This window comes from Hyperoodon ampullatus, assembly GCF_949752795.1.
Source record: "Hyperoodon ampullatus genome assembly, chromosome: 9".
NCBI classification, from domain to species: Eukaryota; Metazoa; Chordata; class Mammalia; order Artiodactyla; family Ziphiidae; genus Hyperoodon; species Hyperoodon ampullatus.
In genome coordinates, this window is record NC_136922.1 from 86217033 (window position 1) to 86238991 (window position 21959).

A 21959-nucleotide genomic window follows, 5' to 3' on the forward strand; every position below is an offset into this window, starting at 1 on the left:
AGGTATCATATTCAAACTCTTAGAAGCAGAGAGTAGAATGGTGGCTGCCAGGGGCTGGGGTGTGGAAATGGTGAGTTGCTGTTCAACAGCATAAAGTTTCAGTGCTGCCAGATGAATACGTTTCTAGAGATCTACTATACAACATTGTGCCTATAGTTAACAGTACTGTACTGTACACTTAAATTTTTTTTTTTTTTTTTTGCGGTACGCGGGCCTCTCACTGTTGCAGCCTCTCCCGTTGCGGAGCACAGGCTCCGGACGCACAGGCTCAGCGGCCATGGCTCACGGGCCCAGCCGCTCCGCAGCATGTGGGATCTTCCCAGACCGGGGCACGAACCTGTGTCACCTGCATTGGCAGGTGGACTCTCAACCACTGTGCCACCAGGGAAGCCCTTAAAATTTTGTTAAGGCAGTCGATCTCATGTTAAGTGTTATTACCTCAATTTTTAAAAAATTAAATGTTGGAAAAAATGCATCAATAAGATTTTTTTCCTCTACCAGCTGTTTATGATGGAAAGGAAGGTAAAAGGCATTAATTTATTTTTTAATTACTTTGGGGCTCTTTAGAGGGGTTTATTTAAGTCAGACTGAGTATACTACTAAACAACATGTAGAGAGGCTCATCTAGAGGCCCATATCCTCAAGTCCATTTTCAAGTAGGTCTGTGTCTTTATTCCTGTTTTACCCCTAGGTTCTTCATGACATTTTTTTTGGGAGGCCTATTTTAATTGAGCCACTTATAGAACATATATGCCAGGATAACCTGAGCACTTAAACCTAATTTTCATTTAAGCCTTTTACAGGGTTCACAAATAGGGATGAAGGTGGATTGTCTGCTTTTTTTGTTTTGTTTAAAAAAAGGAATGCCCTTGATATGTTGAGATTGCATGAATCGGAGACTGTAATAATTCCTTAAGGCCTACCCTTTCTTTCAGTTATTAGTTTCAGGGCAAACCAGACCAAATTTTATTAACATTTTTTCCTTAGAGTGGGACAGTTTTCATCTCTTTCCTGCCAGGATGCTTTCATCAACATGACCTTGTGGTCAACAGTTCCATTTAGGGCATAATTCTCAGATATAGAAAAAAAATTTTTTCCAATTAAGATGGTATCCTTCTAGGTATTTCTCTTATATGTGGTGTGGTGGTATTAGAGTTCCAGGTATGAGTGATTTTCTGTGACTTCCTTAACTTGGCAGTTTCTTGGAGTAATGGATAGAGGGACACGGGGATGGAAATGAAATTTGAAATCTGTGACTTTTTTGTTTTGGCAAACTGTTCCTTTCAATGCTGCAATTTCATCTAGCACCTTTGAGAATATTGCCTTAACAGTATGGGTATGCTGACAAAACAAAACAAAAAAACACATTATGTAAAATTCAAGCTGCTGTGTGGTGGGGAAGTATAAGTCATTTACTTTTTAAAAAGATTTGTTGTAAGTTTTAATGGTAAACTAAAAAATGATCCATGTTGAACAGTAGTGAAGTATATTGATATCAGGAGTATCTATATTTATTGATAACATATGAGGAAATAAGTGCTACTTTTCTGTACCTCTGATTGTTTTCTGCCTTGTATAGCTAACAGGCTCTGCCTAATCTCAGCGCATCCCTTCTTATTTCAGGTCCTGTGGGAATGGCTGCTGCTGCTGCTGTGGCAACAGGAAAGAAACGGAAACGGCCTCATGTGTTTGAGTCTAATCCGTCTATCCGGAAGAGACAGCAAACACGTTTGCTTAGGTGAGGGCTTCCTTTCTCATATTGTTGCTGTTCCTCAAATACTTTATGGAGTGGATGACAGAGTTAGACTATACCTTATTAGGTTCATCAAGGGACACCAAGTTAAATTCTTTGATGACAGAATTAGACTTTATAGTACTCTTACAAAATAAATAAATGAAACTAGAAGTATGATTAACAGATGAATAGTATCACATTAATTCATTCAGAGAAAACTTATATGCCTGCTATGTGCTAGGCATTGTTCTAGGCCTTGGGAATATAACAGTTAACAAAATAAATTCCCTTAACGAGCTTATATTCTAGTGGAGGGAAAAAGAAAATAAACAGGTATGTAATACGTCAGATGATGAAAGTGCTATGGGAGAAAACAAAGCAGAGTAAGGAAAATAGAAAGGTTAGGGGATTAGGGGGGATATAGTAGTTTCTCTTTTTCTGTAGGAATGGTCTTCTTTCATAAGCCAACCTTTGAACAGAGACCTGAAGTAAGTATAAGGGCAACCATGTTGATGTCTAGGGGAAGAACTTTTTGGGCAGAGGGAATAGTAAGAGCAAAGGTTCTGAAGTGGGAAGGAATGTGTTAGACATGTTTGAGGAACAACTAGGGAAAGAATGAGAGGAGGCGTGGTCAGAGTAGTAGTGGAGAGCCACGCCATGGCGTCTTCTGGTCCAGTATAAGGGCTTTGACTCTTACTCTTTTTTTTTTTTTTTTTGCGGTAGGCGGGCCTCTCACTGTTGTGGCCTCTCCCCTTGCGGAGCACAGGCTCCGGAGCACAGGCTCAGCGGCCACGGCTCACGGGCCCAGCCGCTCCGCGGCATGTGGGATCCTCCCAGACCGGGGCACGAACCCGCGTCCCCTGCATCGGCAGGCGGACTCTCAACCACTGCGCCACCAGGGAAGCCCTGACTCTTACTCTGAGTGACGTAGGAAGTCAATGAAGACTTTTGGTCAAAGCAATGATATGATCTGGCTTATGTTTTAAAAGTATCACTCAGGCTACTGTGTTGAGAATAGTCTCTGGGGGTACAAGAATGGAAGCAGGGAGACCAATTAGGAGGTTATTGTAGTAATCCATGCCAGAAATGACAGTGTCTTAAAACCAATGTGGCAGTAGCAAAGGCAGTAAGAGGTGGTCAGGTTCTGGATGTATTTCAAAAGTAACCCCAATAAGATTCCTTGATGGATTGGATGTGCTGTGTGAGAGAAAAAAAGGAGTGAAGGGTGACCTCAGGGTTTCTGGTCTGATTCCTGGAAGGATTGAGATGACACTTACTGGAAGAGGAGCAAGTGTGAGAGTGAGGGTAGGGTAGAATCAGGAATTTGGTTTGGATACATTAAGTTTGTGATACCTCTTAACCATTAAGTGGAGATACAGAATAAGCAGTTGGGTATATGAGTCTGTAATTCAAAGGAGAGACCTTAGCTGAGGATATAAGCACATAGGTAGTATTTGAAACTATGAGGCTGGAAGAGATCACCAGATCACCTAGGGAATGAGTGTGGACCGAAGCACTTTACCCCTTAGGGGTTAGAGAAATGAGAGGAATTATCAAAGGAGTCTAAGAAACGACCAGTGAGTCAGGAGGAAAACCAAGAGAGTGGTATCCTGGAAACCAAGTGCAAAAAGTGTTTCAAGAAGGAGGCCATGTGATCAGCACTGTCAAATGCTGCTGACAGGTTGAGTAAGATGCAAATTGACCATTAGATTTAGCAACATGGAGGTCATGATTGAACTTGACAAGAGTGTTTTCAAAGCAGCAGTAAGGATGAAAGGATTGGAGTGTCTTCAAGACAGAATGGGAAGAGAGGAATTGGAGACAGTGAATATATTTTCTATCTTCATTCCTTCAAGGAATGCCTCCAAATTTCTTGTTCGGTATGTGGTCCTTTGCTCAGTTTTATTTCTTCTAAAGAGTTTGTAGGTTGCAAAGAAAGATTATTACACATATGTGGTGCATGGAGGACTTAATATTTTGACAGGTTGCATAACATGTATTCATATATGATAAGAAATTTAGTCTATAAAATGTTCCAGAAGTTTCTTCTCGTAGTGTTTTAAATACTATATCCAAATATTTAAGATGTTTACTGGAATGTTGAATTCAGAGTGCCAGACCATGTAAATGATATGTGACAAAAGCTGGAAAGTATAGTCTATATTAAGAACATAAGTAAGAAACTGAAGGGAAAATCCAGAAAGTACTTAACAGTAGCTTTCAGCAAAGAAGTTATATACCACTAGATGGGCCAAAAAATTTCCTTTCCTTTAATGATAAATTTCATTTCCTTTAATGATAGTACAGGCAGGAGGAATTAGAATGTATTATTTATAGAAATATTTTTTCTATAATGGGCATAGACACAATAGTACATGCTTTTGGAGAAAGATGGAAACCTTTCTTGTGATATGTTGGCTTTGCTTCATTTGAATTGGCATGACTCACCAGTCCCTTGAAAGGGTAGACCAAGTTCCCAGAAGAATTATAGGATGTAGAACTTTAATCTCCCATGATTTCAGAGGGAAAGGACAGTGTTTCTATTTCATCCAATGTTGATGTATTTGAAAAAGCTCTTTTACTCCATCCTCATTTGTAAAATACTTTGGGACTAAGAATTATTGTTTATATCACAATGAAAATCTGCAAATGGCAACATTTTTGAAGTAGTATTTTTGGATAAAATTATGTCAGTAAGACATAAACAATGATTATATCAGTCAAAGAAATTAGAAGCAGGTCATTTAAGGTCCCTTCATTAAACATGGAGTTGATATAATAAAGTCTATAAGAGGACATCTCAGCATTTATCTTTGCGGCAGTAAGAGAAAACCCCTTTGGTATTGATGAGATCAGGAAGTGTGATATTCGCTGTATTCAGCATTGTGTCATGGCTGTGTCCTGAGGTAAACCTGAGGTAGACCCTTATATCAGTGAGCTAATCGTGGGTCTTCAGGACAAAGGTATGTACATATGTCTACTGAACAGGATATTAAACCTCACACACTCCACAATTCAGGTAAAAGAAACATATCTAATCAGAATAAATTGTCCCGAGTCAAAGTAAATCTTGTGTCTGTATTGCTGTAATGTCTATCTTCTTTAACTGTTTTTGTTTCTTTTCATTCTCTGATTCAGGAAACTTCGAGCCACATTAGATGAATATACTACTCGAGTGGGACAGCAAGCTATTGTCCTTTGTATCTCACCCTCCAAACCCAACCCTGTCTTTAAAGTGTTCGGTGCAGCACCTTTGGAGAATGTGGTAAGAAAACTTGAGTTGTGTTCTCAGATACCCTTTGTTTTCTGTGGGTTGTTGTTCACATTTTTTTGATCCTTAGTCTAGCACAATAGTTATTCTGTCTTCCCTTCATCCAGAGGTTGGAGTTGGGACTGGTTTTCAAACTCCTTTATGCAGATCAAAATAAAAAGGATCATTTCTGTTTCTGCTTTCCATAACAGGGTATTTTACCTCATCAGATGCAATGGAAAAAAATGACGTTGTGTTCTTTAAGAAACCAAAGCAAAATTTTGTAAGAATATTACTGATTTATGTCAGAAACAAATGGTGTTTACTCAAGATGTGAACTTCATGAGGCAAACCTGGGAGCATTTTATTGATCACTGATATCTGAGTTGCATATTTTATTTTTTTTTTAACTTAAAATAATTAATTCTTTGGCTGCGTTGGGTCTTCATTGCTGCACTCGAGCTTTCTCTAGTTGCGGCGGGCGGGAGCTACTCTTCGTTGTGGTGCGCAGGCTTCTCATTGCGGTGGCTTCTCTTGTTGCAGAGCACGGGCTCTAGGTGCGTGGGCTTCAGGAGTTGTGGTACCCGGGCTCAGTAGTTGTGGCTTGCAGGCTCTAGAGCACAGGCTTAGTAGTTGTGGTGCATGGGCTTAGTTGCTCCGCAGCATGTGGGATCTCCCCAGACCAGGGATTGAACCCATGTCCCCTGCATTGGCAGGTGGATTCTTAACCACTGCACCACCAGGGAAGTCTGAGTTGCATATTTTAAATCTCTTGTATTTCTTCAAAGAATTGATTTAACACTGCTTCAATTTTGAAATATAGTTGAATATTTTGATTATATATTTATCCATAGCTAACTTTATAAAAATAGTATTTTACCCTTGCATACTTATACTATGTGAACTACTCTTTTTCTGGCTGAAATAACTTTGAATCATTTGTAGAATGTTGATCTGTCCAGATTTAAATTGCATTTTATTTTTACTAGGATAAGATTTATTAGCTTACAATAACATTTATTAGATCTCCCACATTGAACAGACATTTCCAGAGTTCAGAATTAGTAATCAGTTGAGATTTTATTGTATTTTTTTTCACACACACAGATGTTGTGGTTCTTTCTTAACATTTTTGAGTTTTGTTTTGAGTTTTCCTTTAAATTCCTGAGGCCCTAGAATAGGATGCATATTAGGACCTTTCCTTAGAGGAATATGGTAAATGGCTTCTAGTGCAAAATAGTACCTGACAGGCAGCCCTCATGTAGTTGACAAACATGAAATCTGGGTATGTCTTCTTCAGTATTAAAATTTTTAGATAGTATTACTATTACTAATAATAATGTGATCTATGAAAAAGCCTCATCTGGAAGACTCAGAAAAATACCTCTGAAAATTACTCACTGAAAAATTCAAAAGAAAGTGTTAGATAACTGTTGGAGTCCTCCATAGAATACAAAAAGTTACAGACTCTATGAAACAGGAAAATAATGGTCATATGATAGCCTAAACTGAGAAAAAGCAGGAGATATTTTTCTGTTGACTGACACTTGATAAATATAGGCTAAAGAATAAATGCCAGTAGAATTAGAGACAAAATATGTCTTCCAGACCACTAAAGAGGAAAAAAAGTCTATACACAAAAGATAGAAAATAAGGGGAGGAATTTAAAAAAAAACGAAACACAAAGTATAGAACAAAGTAATATAAGTGAGACCAATTAATTCTGTTATAAACCATAAATGTAAATACTATATTTATATTGTTGTTAAAAATAAAGATTTGCTTTTAGATTGGAACAACAGCAACCCAAATCAGAACCCAATTCTATTCAATTTATGTGACATACTTACAGTGACTCACAAATGTTCAAAGTAGATGCAAACTATACCATCAAGAAAATGAAAATACAATCCACAGAATGGGAGAAAATATTTGCAAATTATATATCTGATACAGGATTTGTATCCAGACTATATAAAGAACTCTTATAACTCAACAGTGAAAAGACAGTTAACCTGGAATTCCCTGGTGATTCAGTGGTTAGGACTCCGTGCTTCCACTGCATGGGGCATGAGTTTAATTCCTGGTCATGGAACTAAGATCCCACAAGCCGCGCAGTGTGGCCAAAACAAAAACAAAAACAAAAAACAATTAACCCAATTTAAAATTGCAAAGAATCTGAATAGATATTTCTCCAAAGAAAATATAGAAATGGCCAGGAAGCACATGAGCACTTGATAAATAATCATTAATCATTAGGGAAATGAAAATCAAAACTACAGTGAAATACTTCACACCTACTAGGATGACTATAATAAAAAAGATGGACAATAATAAGTGTTGGAAAAATTATGGACAATAATAAGTGTTGGGATGTCGAGAAATTGGAAGCCCCATACATTGCTGTTGGGAATGTAAAATGATGCAGCTGCTTTGGAAAACTTCGGCAATTTTTCAAAATGTTAAAAACAAAGTTACATATGACCCAGCAATTCTACTCCTAAGTTTACCCAAGAGAACTGAAAACAAAACTTATACACACAGTGTTCATTGCAGCAAAACTTACATACAAAAACATATACATAGTGTTCATAGCAACATTATTCATAATAGCCACAAAGTGGAAATAACCCAAATGTCCATCAGCTGATGAATGGATTAAAAAAACTTGTATTATCTATGCAGTGTAATTTTTTTTTTTTTAGATGTTGCGGGTAGGAGTTTATTAATTAATTAATTAATTTTTGCTGTGTTGGGTCTTCGTTTCTGTGCGAGGGCTTTCTCTAGTTGTGGCAAGCGGGGGCCACTCTTCATCGCGGTGCGCGGGCCTCTCACTATCGCGGCCTCTCTTGTTGAGGAGCACAGGCTCCAGATGCGCAGGCTCAGTACTTGTGGCTCACGGGCCTAGTTGCTCCGCGGCATGTGGGATCCTCCCAGACTAGGGCTCGAACCTGTGTCCCCTGCATTAGCAGGCAGATTCTCAACCACTGCGCCACCAGGGAAGCCCCCTACACAGTGTAATATTACTCAACAATAAAAAGGAATGAAGTACTGATAAATATTACGGCATGGATGATCCTTGAAAACATTGTGCTAAGTGAAATAATCCATTCACAAAAGGCCACATGTTGTATGATTTCATTTATGTGCAGTGTCCAGAATAGTCAAAGCTATAGAGACAGAAAGTAGGTTAGTGGTTGCCAGGTTGGAGAGGGGGGATGAAGGAATGGAGAGTGACAGCTAGTGGGTATGGAGTTTCTTTTAGGGGGAATAGATTATGATAATGCTTATTACATGACCCTACAAATATTTAAAAGAGTGAATTGTACACTTTAAATGGGTGAATTGTATGGTATGTGTGGTAGGCTGATTAATGAATGGCCACCAAAGATATACAGATCCAAATCCCTGGAACCTTTGAGTGTTACTATATGGCAAAAAGGACTTTGCAGTGTGGTTAAGTTAAAGATTTTTGAGATGGGTACATTACCCTGGATTGTTCAGGTAGGCCGTAAATCTAATCAGAGCCTCTTTATATAAGAGGGAGACAAAGGGAGACTGATGTAGAAGTAGGAGATGTGTTGGCAGAAGCAAGAGGATGGGTGCAGGGAAGGGGTCAGGAACGAAGGAATATGTTCTAGACGGCAGCTAGGCAAGATGAGAAAATGGATTCTCCCTTGGAGCCTCCAGAACAACCAGCCCTGCCAACAGCTTGCGCCTGTGAAACTAAGAGAACGAATTTCTGTTGTTTTAAGCCACCAAGTTTGTGATACTTTGTGGCAACCATAGGAAACTAATATGTATGGTATATGAATTATATTTCAGTAAAGCTGTTAAAATTTTAAAAGCAAAATAACAGGCAAAGGTATGTCAGACAAATCCCTACAAAAATAAATCATGGATCACAGCATTAATATCAGACAAAGCCAGATTCTCAAGACAGATGAGTATTAACTGAGAACCATAGGTCTTCTAGTGTTGATAAGCAGTTTATGTCTCAAGTAACATTAAAGCAAAGAATGTAGATCAAAAAGCTTAGAAATGGGAGAAAAAAATAAAAAGAAGCCACAGTGGTAGTAGGAGGCTTTGCTATCTTTGTCAGATCAAGGAAGAAAAATATAAATAAGAACATAGAGGTCTGAATAATAGAACTAGTAAGGTTAATATAAAGAATAGATATATTAACATTGATATCTTACAAATATATTTTTGAATATACCATATTTGAAAAATTACGTGAATGGGTTATAAGAATTGACCATATGTTATTATTAGGCCCCAAAGAAAATCTTAATAAATTGTAAAATGCAGAAAATTACATAGGCCATGTTTTTGACCAAAGTATAGAAAATTTAGAACTTAATATAAAAAAGATTGACAGGAATTTTCAGCCATATGGAAATTTGAAAAAACAATTTGCAGACTATTTAAAAACAATTTTTAAAAAACTTTAAAAATTATGATCTACACTGATGCTCAAAGGAATGTTTATTGCCTTGATTTTTTTTTTTTTTTATACACAAGAAGGAAGGAAAAGAGACTACATCTAAAGCCAGAAGCTGGAAAGGGAACAAGAAAATAGGTCTAAGAAAGAAATAGAGTAAGTAAACATGAGGAAGAAATTAATGATTTTGTAAACAGAAGTAGAGTTGTTACATTCAAGAAATGGTACTATGAAAAATCCAATGAAATAGAAAAACTTCTAGCATGCTAATTGAGAAAAAGGATGAAGAAAAATATACAGTCTTAGAAGTGAGATAAGAATTATAATTGCAGATAAGAATAGATTGAACATTGTAAGGAAATGATATGCATTAATTTTGTTCTTTTAAATTAAAAATCCTAACTAAGTGGATAATTCAATAAGAAAATAAAATAACAAAAATATATCCATACCTCAGTAGGATAATAAACATGTACAAAACTGAAAAAGTAATTAAACCGTATCCTTCAGAGGGACACTACGCTCCTGATTATTTGGGGTGACTTCTGTTAAACCCTCGAAGTACAGAATACTCTTTAATCTTATATATATATACCAGTACACAGGGTGGTATTAAAGAATCAGAGCTCATGTTTACCATAATCAATTATGCAGTGTATTCCACATAATCTCATATTAACAACAGTAAAAGAAATGATTTGGATTATGTAATAATGTCTAATATTTATTGAATGCTGTGTTCTAGGTATAAGTTATAAGCACTTTGCATGTATTATCTCATTAAATATTATTAAAATTTTGGTATTTGCATTTTGTCCTCCTACCTGAAGCCATCATTAATCTTTTTTTTTTTTTTTTTTTTTTTTTGAATTTTTTTTTGAATTTTTTTTTTTTTTATTAGTTTCTGCTTTATAACAAAGTGAATCAGTCATACATATACATCTATTCCCACATCCCCTCCCTCATGCATCTCCCTCCCTCCCACCCTCCCCATCCCACCCCTCCAGGCGGTCACAAAGCACCGAGCTGATCTCCCTGTGCTCTGCGGCTGCTTCCCACTATCTATCTACCTTACGTTTGGTAGTGTATATATGTCCATGCCTCTCTTTCCCTTTGTCACAGCTTACCCTTCCCCTTCCCCATATCCTCAAGTCCATTCTCAAGTAGGTCTGTGTCTTTATTCCCGTTTTACCCCTAGGTTCTTCATGACATTTTTTTTTTTTAAATTCCATATATATGTGTTAGCATACGGTATTTGTCTTTCTCTTTCTGACTTACTTCACTCTGTATGACAGACTCTAGGTCTATCCACCTCATTACAAATAGCTCAGTTTCGTTTCTTTTTATGGCTGAGTAATATTCCATTGTATATATGTGCCACATCTTCTTTATCCATTCATCCGATGATGGACACTTAGGTTGTTTCCAGCTCCGGGCTATTGTGAATAGAGCTGCAATGAACATTTTGGTACATGTCTCTTTTTGAATTATGGTTTTCTCAGGGTATATGCCTAGTAGTGGGATTGCTGGGTCATATGGTAGTTCTATTTTTAGTTTTTTAAGGAACCTCCATACTGTTCTCCATAGTGGCTGTACCAATTCACATTCCCACCAGCAGTGCAAGAGTGTTCCCTTTTCTCCACACCCTCTCCAGCATTTATTGTTTCTAGATTTCTTGATGATGGCCATTCTGACTGGTGTGAGATGATATCTCATTGTAGTTTTGATTTGCATTTCTCTAATGATTAATGATGTTGAGCATTCTTTCATGTGTTTGTTGGCAGTCTGTATATCTTCTTTGCAGAAATGCCTATTTAAGTCTTCTGCCCATTTTTGGATTGGGTTGTTTGTTTTTTTGCTATTGAGCTGCATGAGCTGTTTATAAATTTTGGAGATTAATCCTTTGTCAGTTGCTTCATTTGCAAATATTTTCTCCCATTCTGAGGGTTGTCTTTTGGTCTTGTTTATGGTTTCCTTTGCTGTGCAAAAGCTTTTAAGTTTCATTAGGTCCCATTTGTTTATCTTTGTTTTTATTTCCATTTCTCTAGGAGGTGGGTCCAAAAGGATCTTGCTGTGATTTATGTCATAGAGTGTTCTACCTATGTTTTCCTCTAAGAGTTTGATAGTTTCTGGCCTTACATTTAGGTCTTTAATCCATTTTGAGCTTATTTTTGTGTATGGTGTTAGGGAATGATCTAATCTCATACTTTTACATGTCCCTGTCCAGTTTTCCCAGCACCACTTATTGAAGAGGCTGTCCTTTCTCCACTGTACATTCCTGCCTCCTTTATCAAAGATAAGTTGGCCATATGTGCGTGGGTTTATCTCTGGGCTTTCTATCCTGATCCACTGATCTATCTTTCTGTTTTTATGCCAGTACCACACTGTCTTAATTACTGTAGCTTTGTAGTATAGTCTGAAGTCAGGCAGCCTGATTCCTCCAGCTCCGTTTTTCGTTCTCAAGATTGCTTTGGCTATTCGGGGTCTTTTGTTTTTCCAAACAAATTTTGAAATTTTTTGTTCTACTTCTGTGAAAAATGCCAGTGGTAGTTTGATAGGGATTGCATTGAATCTGTAGATTGCTTTGGGTAGTAGAGTCATTTTCACAATATTGATTCTTCCAATCCAGGAGCATGGTATATCTCTCCATCTATTTATATCATCTTTAATTTCTTTCATCAGTGTCTTATAATTTTCTGCATACAGGTCTTTTGTCTCCTTAGGTAGGTTTATGCCTAGATATTTTATTCTTTTTGTTGCAATGGTAAATGGGAGTGTTTTCTTGATTTCATTTTCAGATTTTTCATCATTAGTGTACAGGAATGCCAGAGATTTCTGTGCATTAATTTTGTATCCTGCTACTTTACCAAATTCATTGATTAGCTCTAGTAGTTTTTTGGTAGCATCTTTAGGATTCTCTATGTATAGTATCATGTCATCTGCAAACAGTGACAGCTTTACTTCTTCTTTTCCAATTTGGATTCCTTTTATTTCCTTTTCTTCTCTGATTGCTGTGGCTAAAACTTCCAAAACTATGTTGAATAAGAGTGGTGAGAGTGGGCAGCCTTGTCTTGTTCCTGATCTTAGTGGAAATGGTTTCAGTTTTTCACCATTGAGGACAATGTTGGCTGTGGGTTTGTCATATATGGCCTTTATTATGTTGAGGAAAGTTCCCTCTATGCCTACTTTCTGCAGGGTTTTTATCATAAATGGGTGTTGAATTTTGTCAAAAGCTTTCTCTGCATCTATTGAGATGATCATATGGTTTTTCTCCTTCAACTTGTTAATATGGTGTATCACATTGATTGATTTGCGTATATTGAAGAATCCTTGCATTCCTGGAATAAACCCCACTTGATCATGGTGTATGATCCTTTTAATGTGCTGTTGGATTCTGTTTGCTAGTATTTTGTTGAGGATTTTTGCATCTATGTTCATCAGTGATATTGGCCTGTAGTTTTCTTTCTTTGTGCCATCCTTGCCTGGTTTTGGTATCAAGGTGATGGTGGCCTCGTAGAATGAGTTTGGGAGTGTTCCTTCCTCTGAAATTGTTTGGAAGAGTTTGAGAAGGATGGGTGTTAGCTCTTCTCTAAATGTTTGATAGAATTCGCCTGTGAAGCCATCTGGTCCTGGGCTTTTGTTTGATGGAAGATTTTTAATCACAGTTTCAATTTCAGTGCTTGTGATTGGTCTATTCATATTTTCTATTTCTTCCTGAGTCAGTCTTGGTAGGTTGTGCATTTCTAAGAATTTGTCCATTTCTTCCAGGTTGTCCATTTTATTGGAATAGAGTTGCTTATAGTAATCTCTCATGATCTTTTGTATTTCTGCAGTGTCAGTTGTTACTTCTCCTTTTTCATTTCTAATTCTGCTGATTTGAGTCTTCTCCCTTCTTTTCTTGATGAGTCTGGCTAATGGTTTGTCAATTTTGTTTATCTTCTCAAAGAACCAGCTTTTAGTTTGGTTGATCTTTGCTATCGTTTCCTTCATTTCTTTTTCATTTATTTCTGATCTGATCTTTATGATTTCTTTCCTTCTGCTAACTTTGGGGGTTTTTTGTTCTTCTTTCTCTAATTGCTTTAGGTGCAGGGTCAGGTTGTTTACTCGAAATGTTTCCTGTTTCTTAAGGTGGGATTGTATTGCTATAAACTTCCCCCTTAGAACTGCTTTTGCTGCGTCCCATAGGTTTTGGGTCGTCGTGTCTCCATTGTCATTTGTTTCTAAGTATTTCTTAATTTCCTCTTTGATTTCTTCAGTGATCACTTCGTTATTGAGTAGTGTATTGTTTAGCCTCCATGTGTTTGTATTTTTTACAGATCTTTTCCTGTAATTGATGTCTAGTCTCATAGCATTGTGGTCGGAAAAGATACTTGATACAATTTCAATTTTCTTAAATTTACCAAGGCTTGATTTGTGACCCAAGATATGATCTATCCTGGAGAATGTTCCATGAGCACTTGAGAAAAATGTGTATTCTGTTGTTTTTGGGTGGAATGTCCTATAAATATCAATTAAGTCCATCTTGTTTAATGTATCATTTAAAGCTTGTGTTTCCTTATTTATTTTCATTTTGGATGATCTGTCCATTGGTGAAAGTGGGGTGTTAAAGTCCCCTACTATGATTGTGTTACTGTCGATTTCCCCTTTTATGGCTGTTAGTATTTGCCTTATGTATTGAGGTGCTCCTATGTTGGGTGCATAAATATTTACAATTGTTATATCTTCTTCTTGGATCGATCCCTTTATCGTTATGTAGTGTCCTTCTTTGTCTCTTCTAATAGTCTTTATTTTAAAGTCTATTTTGTCTGATATAAGAATTGCTACTCCAGCTTTCTTTTGATTTCCATTTGCATGGAATATCTTTTTCCATCCCCTTACTTTCAATCTGTATGTGTCTCTAGGTCTGAAGTGGGTCTCTTGTAAACAGCATATATATGGGTCTTGTTTTTGTATCCATTCAGCCACTCTGTGTCTTTTGGTGGGAGCATTTAGTCCATTTACATTTAAGGTAATTATTGATATGTATGTTCCTATTCCCATTTCTTTAATGGCTTTGGGTTCGTTATTGTAGGTATAGTCCTTCTGTTGTGTTTCTTGCCTAGAGAAGTTCCTTTAGCATTTGTTGTAAAGCTGGTTTGGTGGTGCTGAACTCTCTCAGCTTTTGCTTGTCTGTAAAGGTTTTAATTTCTCCATCAAATCTGAATGAGATCCTTGCTGGGTAGAGTAATCTTGGTTGCAGGTTTCTCTCCTTCATCACTTTAATTATGTCCTGCCACTCCCTTCTGGCTTGTAGAGTTTCTGCTGAGAGATCAGCTGTTAACCTGATGGGGATTCCCTTGTGTGTTATTTGTTGTTTTTCCCTTGCTGCTTTTAATATGATTTCTTTGTGTTTAATTTTTGACAGTTTGATTAATATGTGTCTTGGCGTATTTCTTCTTGGATTTATTCTGTATGGGACTCTCTGTGCCTCCTGGACTTGATTAACTATTTCCTTTCCCATATTAGGGAAGTTTTCAACTATAATCTCTTCAAATATTTTCTCAGTCCCTTTCTTTTTCTCTTCTTCTTCTGGAACCCCTATAATTCGAATGTTGGTGCGTTTAATGTTGTCCCAGAGGTCTCTGAGACTGTCCTCTGTTCTTTTCATTCTTTTTTCTTTATTTTTCTCTGCATCAGTTATTTCCACTATTTTATCTTCCACCTCACTTATCCGTTCTTCTGCCTCAGTTATTCTGCTATTGATCCCATCTAGAGTATTTTTCATTTCATTTATTGTGTTTTTAATCGATGCTTGATTCATCTTTAGTTCTTCTAGGTCCTTGTTAACTGTTTCTTGCATATTGTCTATTCTATTTCCAAGATTTTGGATCTGGGAAATAGAATCTTGGATCAGCTTTACTATCATTATTCTGAATTCTTTTTCAGGTAGACTGCCTATTACCTCTTCATTTGTTAGGTCTGGTACGTTTTTATCTTGCTCCTTCACCTGCTGTGTGTTTTTCTGCTTTCTCATTTTGCTTATGTTACTGTGTTTGGGGTCTCCTTTTTGCAGGCTGCAGATTCGTAGTTCCCGTTGTTTTTGGTGTCTGTCCCCTGTGGCTAAGGTTGTTTCAGTAGGTTGTGTAGGCTTCCTGGTGGGGGGGACTAATGCCTGTGTTCTGGTGGTTGAAGCTCGATCTTGTCTTTCTGGTGGACAGGTCCACGTCTGGTGGTGTGTTTTGGGGTGCCTGTGGCCTTATTATGTTTTTAGGTATCCTCTCTGCTAATGGGTGGGGTTGTGTTCCTGCCTTGCTAGTTGCTTGGCATAGGGTGACCAGCACTGTAGCTTGCTGGTCGTCGACTGAAGCTGGGTGCTGGTGTTGAGATGGAGATCCCTGGGAGATTTTCGCTGCTTGATATTATGTGGAGCTGGGAGGTCTCTTGTGGACCCGTGTCCTGAAGTTGGCTCTCCCACTTCAGAGGCACAGCACTAACTCCTGGCTGCAGCACCAAGAGCCTTTCATCCACCCGGCTCAGAATAACAGTGAGAAAAAGTAGAAAGAAATAATTAGTAGAAGAAAGAAAGAGAGATTGAAAGAAAGGAAGAAGGGAAGTAAGGAAGGAAGGAAGGAAGAAAGAAAGAAAGGAGGGAGGGAGGAAGGATGGAAAGAAAGGAAAGAAAGGAGGGAGGGAGGGAGGAATGAAAGCAAAAGGAAGAGTGAATGGAAGAAGAGAGGGAGGGAGGGAGGGAGGAAGGAAAGAAAGAAAGAAAGACAGGAGGGAGGGAGGGAGGGAGGAAGGAAAGAAAAAGAAAGTGGAAAGAAGAAGGGTGGGAGGGAGGGAGGGATGGAGGAAAGAAAAAGAAAGAAGGAAAGGAGGAGCGGAGGGAGGAAGGGAAGGGAGGAAAAAAAGAAAGAGCAGGTAAAGTAAAATAGAATAAAGTATGAAATATAGTAGCGTTATTAAAATTAAAAAGTAATTATTGAAAAAAAACACGGACCGAAAGAACCCTGGGACATATGGTGGAAGCAAAGCTATACAGAGAGAATCTTACACAGAAGATTACACTTACACATTCACAAAAAGAGAGCAGGGGGAAAAATCAAAAATCTTGCTCTCCAAGTCCACCTCCTCGATTTGGGATAATTCGTTGTAAAAAGAGGAAAAGGGCGAAAAGTCTGAAATCTTGCTAAGTCCACCTCCTTAATTTGATATAATTCGTTGTAAAAAGAGGGAAAAAAAAGGGGGGAAAGTCTTAAATCTTGTCCTCAAGGTCCACTTCCTCAATTTGGGATGATTCGCTGTCCATTCATGCACTCCACAGACGCAGGGCACATCAAATGGACCGTGGAGCTTTAATCCGCTGCCTCGGAGGCTGCACAGAGAGATTTCCGTCTCTGCTCTCACAGCTCCCGGGTCTCAGCCTTGGACCTGGCCCCGCCTCTGCGCGTAGGTCGCCGGAGGGCGTCCGTTCTTCGCTCAGACAGGACGGGTTTAAAGGAGCCGCTGATTCGGGGGCTCTGGCTCACTCAGGCAGAGGGGAGGGAGGGGAATGCCCTCTCCTCGCGCACCAGGCAACAAAAGGGAAAAAAGTCTCTTGCCTCTCCGGTAGCTCCAGACCCTTTCCCCGGACTCCCTCCGGGCTAGCACTAACCCCTTCAGGCTCTCTTCCTGCCGCCAGCCCCAGACCTCTCCCTGCGCTCCGACTGAAAGCCGATACCCGAGCCTCAGCTCCCAGCCCCGCCCGCCCTGGCGGCCGAGCAGACAAGTCTCTCGGGCTGGTGTGTGCCTGAGGGCACCGATCCTCTGTGCCAAAATCTCTCTGCTTTGCCCTCCACACCCCTGTTGCTGTGCTCTCCTCCGCTACTCCGAAGCTTTCCCCCTCCGCCACCTGCAGTGTCCGCCCTCGAAGGGGCTTGTAGTGTGTAGAAACCTTCCCTCCTTCACGGCTCCCTCCCACTGGTGCAGGTCCCGTCCATATCCTATTGTCTCTGTTTATTCTTTTTTTCTTTTGACCTACCCAGGTATGTGGGGAGTTTCTTGCCTTTTGGGGGGTCTGAGGTCTTCTGTCAGCGTTCAGTAGGTGTTCTGTTGGAGTTGTTCCACGTGTAGATGAATTTCTGATGTATCTGTGGGGCGGAAGGTGATCTCCGCGTCTTACTCTTCCGCCATCTTCCTCCGGCTCCTCCATCATTAATCTTCCTTCTTGCTCTTCTTTCTGGAGGCTGCTGGGAACTCTGGAAAATTAAAATTCAATAGGGCCATTCATCTTTGGAATATGGATTTCAGATTCAAGATTGTCAGTTATTTTACAAATTTGTCAAAGGGGGATTGAAAACTTTACTGGGCCTTTTTTTTTTTTTTAACTTATTTATTTATTTGGCTGCGTTGCGTCTTCGTTGCTCTGCACAGGCTTTCTCTAGTTGCGGCGAGCAGGGGCTACTCTTCGCTGTGGTGTGCAGGCTTCTCATTATAGTGGCTCCTCTTGTTGCAGAGCACGGGCTCTAGGGTGTGCGGGCTTCAGTAGTTGTGGCACCCAGGCTTAGTTGCTCCGCGGCATGTGGGATCTTCCCGGACCAGGGATTGAACCTGTGTCCCCTGCATTGGCAGGCGGATTCTTAACCACTCTGCCACCCGGGAAGTCCCTACTGGGTCTTTTAATAGGTGGTGTTGAGGTTTCTCTTATATTTTCCAGGGTTTTACTTATTTCTCCATACTGTGTTCTGCCCATATTACCTCCTTGCCCACAGTTGGGATGTATGGCAAGCCACTGTAAACAAAAACAAAAACAACAAACTGGAAAAAAAAATTTCAAAATAACAACAACTACAATTTACTGAGTGTTTACAGTGTGCCTGTTTCTGCTAAGCACTTTATGATTTTTACTTAATCATTACAGCAACCCTATGATGTATATATATCTGTTATTATCTGTGCTTTACAGATGTAGAAATTGAAGGTTTAAGAGCTTAAGTATTCTGTCCAGGGTCACACAGTAAGGAGTGAACTAATGATTAACATTCTTAGTATATAAAGAGCTCTCAAAAATCAATAAAAATATGAACAGATTAATGAATAAAAAGATCCAAAGATATGTTTGAATATGGGTTAGATATTAGAAGATGATATTAAGGAAGTATGTTATTTTTGCAGGTTGTGATAATTGTATTGTAGTTGTATATGAGAATGCCCTTATTTTTCCAAGATGCATGTTGAAATATTAAGAAGTGTTGGGACTTCCCTGATGGTCCAGTGGTTAAAGGACTCCGAGCTCCCAATGCACGGGGTCCAGGTTCAATCCCTGGTCAGGGAACTAGATCCCGCATGCCTCAACTAAGATCTGGCGCAGCTAAATAAATAAATTATATATATATATATATATTTTTTTTTTTTTTTTTTTTTTTGCGGTACGCAGGCCTCTCACTGCTGTGGCCTCTCCCGTTGCGGAGCACAGGCTCCGGACTCGCAGGCTCAGCGGCCATGGCTCACGGGCCCAGCCACTCTGCAGCATGTGGGATCCTCCCGGACCGGGGCACGAACCCGTGTCCCCTGCATCGGCAGGCGGACTCTCAACCACTGCGCCACCAGGGAAGCCCTAAAATGTATATTTTTAAAAGGTGTTGCAAAGTCTATTCTTTAAGTGGTTAGCCCAAAAAATGTGTGTGTGTATAGATGGCAGATAAAGTAATTATGCCAAAATGTACAACTATTGAATCTAAGTGGTGGATGTACAGACATTTATTTTACTGTTCTTTCCACCTTTCTGTATATTTAAATTTTTTCATTTAAAAATTATATTTTTTAAAATACCCAAAGACAAAAGAGAAAAGAACATAAACAAAAGGAGAAACTACAAATGTTTAACAACCACAGAAATTTTCAAAGAAATGAGAATTAAAACAAAAAGTCATTTTACATGGCTCATGTTGGCAAACATGAAAAAGATATATAACTTGCAGTGTTGGCATATCAAACAGGCAATGTAAGTTGGTGTAATTTTCTGTAGGGCATTTTGGCAACTGGTATAAAAAGTGCCCCCAGTGTACACTTTTTAATCCAGCTTCCTTTTGAAATTTTCTCCTAAGAAAATAATTGATTAAATGAGCAAAGATATCAGTCACTGTACTATTTATAGTATTTATTTATTTATTTATTTATTTATTTTTTTTTGCGGTATGTGGGCCTCTCACTGTTGTGGCCTCTCCCATTGCGGAGCACAGGCTCCGGACGCGCAGGCTCAGCGGCCATGGCTCACGGGCCCAGCCACTCCGCGGCATGTGGGATCCTCCCGGACCGGGGCACGAACCCGTGTCCCCTGCATCAGCAGGCGGACTCTAAACCACTGTACCACCAGGGAAGCCCTATAGTATTTTTTTAAAAATTGAGAATAACCTAAAAGTTCAAAGATAAGGGGTTGGTCAGATAAATCGATGGCTCATCCATAGATAGGACTGCTACACTGCCTTTAAGCATGATGACATAGATCTTTCTAATATTTTCAGATGCTGATGATGAATTATTAAGTGAAGAAAACAGGTTATAGAACCATACATAATTTGATCCTACTTTAAAAGTAAATCTGCATTTTCTACATGTTTATGAAATTGCTGAGTGCAGAGGATTGTTGTAACTAACATTTGTATAGTATAGCAGATTTATATTCTCAGTAGTCCTGACAGGAACCCTGAGATGTAGGTATTTATTTTACAGATGAGAATACTAGCTCAGAGAGGTTAAGTGATTTGCCCAAGATTCCCCAATTTCTGAAGAGTAGAGCCAGGGCCCAACATCTCCCATAGGTTTTATCTAGGATATTGAATATGGAGTGTCAAATTTAATCTCATTTTCTTAGTCTTTCCCCCAAATATACCTTCCAGTTCTTCCCAGTTCTGTGAAAGGTCAGTATGGTTGTTATAAGCAAGCACCCACTATAGCTACTGCTAGCTTCTTTCTGGGGAGGGAAAGAGGCAGTATAACGGTCATTATTCTGGTGCCACTGAACAGCAAAGGTCACTTTCCCTTTCCCTCCTCCTGGTCAGATCTGCAGAACCAAGAGAAGAGGCCAGAGAACCTTGGGGGTGAGTAAGTGATGAGGCGAAAGATAGTAGGAAGTAAGAGAGAGAAACTTCATCTATATGTGCATATGTTTGTATGTAGTTTTTAAGGAAGAAAGTCATTTCCATATATATTGAAGATGCAAATAACACAAAACAGACATTATCAAAAATACTTTCAAAAGACCGACTGAAAGAGAATAGGAAAGAGAAAAATCTCCTCCTGGATATTTTAATAGCATCTCAAGTTCAGCAAAACTAAAGTCTTCTCCTCCCCAACCAAAGAAATTAATGTCTGTTTCCAATATCTGTCCTCCTCCATCCAGTTACGCAAGGCAGAAACCTAGAGCCATTTTGGCACTTCCCTCTCCTCTTCTCCACCCCACATCCCATCTATTACTTTGTTCTCCATTCATTTCCTAAATATCTCTGAAATTGGCCCACTTTCTCTGTTTCCATTGCCACGACCCTAGCTACCAATCTTGGTGTCCATCCAGTTCCCTTTTCGGTGGCAGGAGCCCTCTGCTTGACTCCCACCTGTCTCTAGCCTCATCTTGCCCCATCCCTCAGCTTCTCTCTCTACTCCAGCCACAGTCTTTGTTCACTTCCTTGCTTCATCCCTCCACAAAGCTGTTGTGTATGCTCTTCCCTCTGATTTGCCGTCTCTTACCTCCTTCTTCACCTTATTAACCTTGACTCATATTTAAGAACTCATCTCAGTTGACACTTCCTCTATGAAGCCTTTCTGACCTCCCTGTGCAGATTAAAGCCCCTTGTTCTATCCAAGACTCTCACAGCGCCTCTGAGCACTTATTATAGATGCTTTATTATTTACTGATTTGTGTGATTATTTGATTAATGTCTGTCCCCAGCTAGATTGTGAGCTCTTAAGATGGCAGGGACTGGATTGACTTTATTCTCCGTTATGCTCCCAGTGCCAAGCACTGTGCCTGCCATGAACAGTTGCTCAGTGATATTTGTTGAATGAATGAAGCATCCTAAACGTTTGGCAGCACTCAGAAATTCAGAATGCAGATTTGGCTTCTAAATTCTGATCCTGCATTGGATCGAAATTGAGATCTTGAGAAGTAAAGACCTATTAAGTTAGATTGTGTCATCTTTTATAGTACTTGTCCCAGTTTGTAATTACACATTTGTTTTTGTGATTATTTTTGCGTTTGTCTTCTCCACTAGATTGGAATATATACAACAATGGGGCACTGTGACTGATAACTTTGCTTACCATTTTGTCCCCAGCTCTTTCCTTAGCACAGTGCCTAGCATACAAATGAATAATAAATATTTTTTGGATGGAGAAGCTACTGGTTCAGAGATTACATATGCCATGTCTATATATGTAACATGGGGGTAGTGAAATAACTTAAAATTAGGCAAACTCTCAGAAAGGGCCTTTGATTATGATGGAGAATGAGAGTTCCTTAACCTAGAGACTCAAGATTTCTCTAAGTTGCTTGGGATCTACTACCTTCAGATCTA

The 21959-nt window shown here is 39.1% G+C and overlaps 1 protein-coding gene across 4 annotated transcripts in view; it reads left to right on the forward strand.

Moving 5' to 3' along the window:
• Positions 1-21959, forward strand: part of NRF1 (nuclear respiratory factor 1) — a gene marked incomplete at both ends in the record, with an annotated part of 87846 nt that overhangs the window by 6237 nt on the left and 59650 nt on the right. For 3 of the 4 annotated variants that reach the window (XM_079711946.1, XM_079711948.1, XM_079711949.1), the window contains 2 exons: positions 1624-1738; positions 4874-5000. In XM_079711946.1, the coding sequence (XP_079568072.1) occupies positions 1624-1738; positions 4874-5000 (242 nt within the window). Of the gene's footprint in view, positions 1-1586; positions 1739-4873; positions 5001-21959 lie in introns of all 4 variants that reach the window. The other variant, XM_079711947.1, reaches the window with a different exon arrangement.